Below are 5,476 nucleotides of genomic sequence, written 5' to 3'. Positions count from 1 at the left end.
TTAATTTATTGAAGAAATTTGGTGATTTAGTAATCCGAAAGATCCCCTTATCCAGATGGTGATACATGATAGGCTCATATGGGCAACCATGATATCTCGTATCCCACGGAATGCATACTCTCTAGCCAGACACAAAAATTGCAACTGTCTGTGCTGTCCACAAGCTGCTGAAAAATCTGAGCCAAGGGAATGCAGTTAAGCAGCCTCAGCTGATGAGAGGCCAGGTGGCAGCCTCCTTATCCCAGCGCACCCGCCACATGGCGGGCTTCTACTGGGTCCACAGATGCCCTCATCCGCTGAGGCTCCACCTCACATCGGAATAAGATTTCCCTGGCCCCACCCCCGCCCAGCCTCAGGCGCACGTTCCTCTCTCCTTTTGTAGCAGTGGGTGAGTTTTGGAGCACACACTTTCATCTCAGTCTGTACCACACACCACGCCTGCCTCATCTCTCGGAGCAGGAGGAGGAGGAGCTTGCAGGAACAATGGCGGCCCAGGGTCTTCTCTCTGGGAGGCAGCTGCTGGGGAGGCCTCTGCAGTCTTCCATCTCCAGGTCGTCTTCCTCCCGGAAGTCCCCCTTCGTCGTCAGGGCATCTTCCAGCCCCCCTGCCAAGGTCAGTTCGACTCTAGTCATGCTGCATGTTCTCTTTTGATCTGATGAGAGCTAGCTGGAGTAGTTCCTAACTTTCTTCTTCTTCTTCTCTTTCAGCAAAATGACAACAGGCAGCTGTGGTTTGCGTCCAAGCAGTCCCTCACCTACCTCGACGGCACGTAAGTCGCGGGGCAACATATTACACCTGGTGTATGTGTATTGGCAGTGTGGTAGAGAGAAGCTGATTTAGGAGGTGTTGGGTTTTGTGCTTTGCAGGCTGCCCGGTGACTTTGGCTTCGACCCCTTGGGGCTGTCCGACCCAGAGGGCACCGGCGGGTTCATCGAGCCCAGGTGGCTGGCCTACGGCGAGATCTTCAACGGCCGGACGGCGATGATGGGGGTGGTGGGCATGATCGCCCCGGAGGCCCTGGGCAAGGTGGGTCTGGTGCCCCCGGAGACGGCGATCCCGTGGTTCCAGGCAGGCGCGATCCCGCCGGCAGGCACCTACCAGTACTGGGCCGACCCCTACACGCTCTTCGTGTTCGAGATGGCGCTCATCGGCTTCGCGGAGCACCGGCGGCTCCAGGACTGGTACAACCCGGGCTCCATGGGCAAGCAGTACTTCCTGGGCCTCGAGAAGTACCTCGGTGGCTCCGGCGACCCCGCCTACCCCGGCGGGCCCATCTTCAACCCGCTCGGGTTCGGCACCAAGAGCGAGAAGGAGATGAAGGAGCTCAAGCTCAAGGAGATCAAGAACGGCCGCCTCGCCATGCTCGCCTTCCTCGGCATGTCCCTGCAGGCCATCTTCACCGGCGTCGGGCCCTTCCAGAACCTCCTCGACCACCTCTCCGACCCCGTCAACAACAACATCCTCACCAGCCTCAAGTTCCACTAGGCGAAATCGATCCGATCCGATCCGAGCATCGTCGTCCTGTGCATGGTACCCGTCGTCGTGGGAAACGTGAGCGTGCGAGAGGTATACATGCGAGGGTGGGTGTAAAATGTAAATTTGTACGCGTGCTGCGTGCATGCTTGTAATATTTATATCGTGCTATGAAAATTAGTGCATTGCATCTCTCATCATCTTCACCAACCAACTTCTGCGCCTTTCTTTCCCTGGCCCTCATCTGATCATATCGTACGTGCAATTGGGCGGCTAGATTATGATGACAGCGGCCTTATTGCATCTTCTTTATAATTCTCATGAAAAAATGGTTATTTTACAAAAAAAACTACGTACTGAGTAGTATATGTGATTTTTCTGACAAAATAAAGTTAATTGTTGCTGTAAGAAAATACACGTGCATTTTGGGAAAAGGCTTATCACAGTATGCAAATCTCTGTGGCTCTTCCCGCAGAAAAAACAAATAAACTCCGTGGCTCTATGCTTACAGTGATGAAGTTCTTAAATTGGGCCGGGCCAAGAAACGCGTTGGAATAGGGCCAGCTTTTCACCGGTCCACGGTTAGATCATCCGCGACTCAGCCGTCGCCGTCTTCTTTCGCCTCCCTTCGACGGCTGCCCTGCCCAGATGCTTCCCCTCCTCCGCGCGCGCCCCTGCGCTTCCCGCCTCCGCCGCTGCCTCCTATCCGCGCTTGCAGCGGGCGGGACACCTCCGCCGCTGCGCTCCGGCGTAGTGTACGCGTTCGGTGATAACAGCCACGGGGCCGTGGGCCAGCCTGCGCCGGCCGCGGACGTCTACGTCCCCACGCCCGTGCCCTCCCTCCCGCCGTCCGTCGATGCGGTCGCAGCCGGACACTACCACTCCCTCGCCGTATCCTCTGCCGGGGAGGTCTGGGCGTGGGGGCGCAACCAAGAGGGCCAGCTCGGCCGCGGGCTCCAGGCCCCGAGGTGATCTAACCCTCCTCCCCATCTCCTCTGCCCTTCGGGGCGAATCAGTATATGAATTGAACTAAATGAGTTGGTGTCACTTACCTAAATCAATTATACCCATTGCAATTTTACTGAAGTCTGCAGAGTATCATGATAGGGGTTATGTATGCCAGTATGAGTTCATGCCAAAGCGATGAATTATTTATTCCAGTATATGCAGCACCATTTCTTTCTGGCCCAGATAATGAGCAACAGTGATGTGCTTGTTCAGTGCTACCAGCATAACAAAGATGCTGAAGAATGGCTCACATAACGTGGTCACTTCTTTATTGAAATATAATAACGTGGCCACTTGCTGATGTATGCCGCACGCGCACACCTTGCACTGCTTTCAGCTTTCATATTGAGTATATTCTGATCAGAGCATTCAAACCTTAACATGGAAAGCATACATCAACCAAACTGATATGATGCACCCATATTTTTCTTGCCCATGCTAGCCTTAAATAAAATACTAGCCAATGGCATGAGTTAAAATTGTAGCTCAAAACCTCAACCTATTATTTGTGTTATTCATAGGTGTTATTTAACACTTACCAAGTGTATAGGTGCAATGCTTTACCATTCTGCTAAATGACAGGAATACTTGGAGCAATCCAGAACAGGTGAGAGGATTGGAGAATGTTCAAGTTCGAGCTGTATCCGCTTCAGGTGTTGTTTCCGCAGCAATTGGGTGCGATGGCTCGTTATGGGTATGGGGGAGATCAAAGCGTGGCCAACTTGGGCTTGGCAAAGACATTGTGGAGGCCACAATGCCTTCTAGAGTGGAGGCCCTTGCTGGTTACGATGTTGTTAAGGTGATAACTTTTGCCCTGAAATGAACTAATTGGATGCTGCTTACTAGTGAGGCAATGTTTTAATGAAGCGAAAATGGTAGGTATCATTTGGATGGGGGCATGCCATGGCACTGACAAAGGATGGAGGGCTGTTCGGTTGGGGGTTTTCAGAAAATGGAAGGTTAGGAGATATGGGTCAAAGTACCGAGGCACCTTCTCCACAAGAATACGTTGGGAAAACAAAGGATAACTATTCAAGTTCAATGTTGGAGGCTGTTGAAAAGATGGTTGTCGACAAAATTCGGAGCGAGGACAATATGCCCATCATCTGGGAACCTTCTCTTGTTCATGAAGTGACTCATCTTGACGTGTCTGATGTTTCCTGTGGGCTTGATCATTCCCTGATTCTCTGCTGTGAGTATTTCTTTTCACCTACAAAATTGAAGCTCTTATGCGCACTTGCTATGCATAATGTTTCTGCTGTACTTATTTCTCTCTCTCTCTCTGAAGGCAGTAGTGTTTAATAAGACGTAGGGCATTGTTGCATCTGCAATATTTGTTTTTTTTAGTATTCATAATGAGTTCGAACTTGGAAATAGCAGCTTTATATTTTTCAGAAATGAATAGTAAATATATATTGCCAATTTGCATCAGGTTTTTCAAGCACCAGCATTCTTTCTGACTATTCTTATTTGATTCGTTCATTGTATTAACATAGAAAACTAGGAGCTGGGCTGCTGTGAAAGCATAAAGTCTTGGGCATGTAGTATGACGGAGATTTTTTTAATGCATGAGCACCAAAACAGAGATATTATATTAGGAATGCACAGCTTTGGACAAATGAACAACAATCATCTAAAACTGTACCTTTTGGGGGGTGTCAGAGTTTTCAGTTCCGTTATATTTATATTCCTCTCATGTGATTTACGTATTAACCAGCTAATGGCACCGTACTGAGTGGTGGAGACAACACTTATGGACAACTTGGTAGGAAGTCAGGCTGGGCCAAATTGCTTCCCGTCGACATAAGCTACATCCCATTCTCTGTGTCAGCGAGTGCTGGCCACTCGCTTGCTCTGTGCCATATATCAACCAAAGGCACTGACAATGTTAAAACTGGTATTCTATCATGGGGATGGAACTGCAGCTCCCAGCTTGGACGACCTGGTCAAGAGGATGCCCCAGCACTAGTCAACTATCTGGTTGGTGAGAACCCAATAACAGCTGCAGCTGGCCGTGTTCATTCCATTGTTCTCATGTCGAAAGGAGAAGTTTGGGCTTGGGGATCTGGCCGAAATGGCAGACTAGGTTTGGGCAGTTCAATGGATGAGGCAGAGCCTTGTCTCATCGATACCTTGGAAGGAGTAGAGGTCTTACAAGTCGCCACAGGGATGGACCATAATCTCATATTGGTTAAAGAATAGGCTGGGCTGCTTCTTTAGGGAAGGATATTGATTGTTGCAGTAGTCACTGGAACAGTTTTGCTATCAACTGGATGCGATCTTCAAACATAGTTATGAACTTATGATGCTAACTAGTACTCACACGCTTTCAGAATTGTGTCTGTCACCTTTCACTTCCATGTAATGTTTCCATGTATTTATGCTCGTCCATCATGGTAAATATTTGTGTTAGCATCATCTCTGGTGGTGATACTGGAGTTTGACGGGTTTTTTGGTCTTGAAGGGAAAATGTTGAGATAGTTCATGTGCATTCCCAGGCTTCCTCCTGTGCAATTCTGTAGCTTGTCTGTTTACATGTACATACTTTTAAATCCTGTTGTGAATGTTCTATTGCTAACATCTCGGCTCTCCAATGGACTAGTAAAAGTAGTACCGTTGGTTTGTTAAAAAAAATCTTATCATGTAATTGTTCTACATTCAAAAGCTTTAAGTAAGCAAACTCTTTGATATCCAGAAAATTGTGTTTTGAATGGTGTAATAAGCACTTTCTTACCATAAGAAAACATTTTTACAAGGTGGTGTTGTATAGTGATAAATTTTGAACTTTGGTATCTTTTTTACATTGTTGTTGTTCGTGTAATTATTTTTGAACATATTGCCATAGCTAGTGATGTCCATCAAAATTTGAGAGCATAGCCATTAGCTCAATTCAAAGACCATGGAGATTTACTACTTGCCATGCATAGTACTCCCACCATTAATAAATACTTCCTCTGTCTCAAAATGCAGTGTCAAAAAACGTCTTACATTGAAA

At 48.0% G+C, this 5,476-nt stretch overlaps 2 protein-coding genes across 2 annotated transcripts; both read left to right on the top strand.

The window, feature by feature from the left end:
* Nucleotides 1-331: 331 nt before the first annotated feature.
* On the top strand, nucleotides 332-1,670 carry LOC123132593 (chlorophyll a-b binding protein 8, chloroplastic). The gene is made up of 3 exons (XM_044552423.1): nucleotides 332-612; nucleotides 708-769; nucleotides 867-1,670. The coding sequence occupies exons 1-3, from the start codon at nucleotides 484-486 to the stop codon at nucleotides 1,483-1,485; spliced, it is 810 nt and encodes a 269-aa protein (XP_044408358.1). The 5' UTR covers nucleotides 332-483; the 3' UTR covers nucleotides 1,486-1,670.
* A 374-nt stretch (nucleotides 1,671-2,044) lies between these two features.
* LOC123132592 (ultraviolet-B receptor UVR8) lies at nucleotides 2,045-5,061 on the top strand. Its single transcript, XM_044552422.1, has 4 exons — nucleotides 2,045-2,441; nucleotides 3,064-3,280; nucleotides 3,361-3,673; nucleotides 4,199-5,061. Exons 1-4 carry the CDS (start codon nucleotides 2,122-2,124, stop codon nucleotides 4,681-4,683), a joined length of 1,335 nt encoding a protein of 444 aa, XP_044408357.1. The 5' UTR covers nucleotides 2,045-2,121; the 3' UTR covers nucleotides 4,684-5,061.
* The last annotated feature ends 415 nt before the right edge of the window (nucleotides 5,062-5,476 follow it).

This window comes from Triticum aestivum, chromosome 6A, assembly GCF_018294505.1.
Source record: "Triticum aestivum cultivar Chinese Spring chromosome 6A, IWGSC CS RefSeq v2.1, whole genome shotgun sequence".
NCBI lineage: Eukaryota > Viridiplantae > Streptophyta > Magnoliopsida > Poales > Poaceae > Triticum > Triticum aestivum.
The sequence above is the reverse complement of the archived record's forward strand: the minus strand, read 5'-3'. Positions and strand labels throughout refer to the sequence as shown.

Excerpts from the sequence above, each read along its gene's own strand:
- LOC123132593 (XM_044552423.1), top strand. The coding sequence starts at position 484 with ATGGCGGCCCAGGGTCTTCTCTCTGGGAGGCAGCTGCTGGGGAGGCCT. Across the intron at positions 613-707 it reads CTTCCAGCCCCCCTGCCAAG|CAAAATGACAACAGGCAGCT; the intron begins GTCAGTTCGACT and ends CTTCTCTTTCAG. Across the intron at positions 770-866 it reads CTCACCTACCTCGACGGCAC|GCTGCCCGGTGACTTTGGCT; the intron begins GTAAGTCGCGGG and ends TGTGCTTTGCAG.
- LOC123132592 (XM_044552422.1), top strand. The coding sequence starts at position 2,122 with ATGCTTCCCCTCCTCCGCGCGCGCCCCTGCGCTTCCCGCCTCCGCCGC. Across the intron at positions 2,442-3,063 it reads CGCGGGCTCCAGGCCCCGAG|GAATACTTGGAGCAATCCAG; the intron begins GTGATCTAACCC and ends GCTAAATGACAG. Across the intron at positions 3,281-3,360 it reads CTGGTTACGATGTTGTTAAG|GTATCATTTGGATGGGGGCA; the intron begins GTGATAACTTTT and ends CGAAAATGGTAG.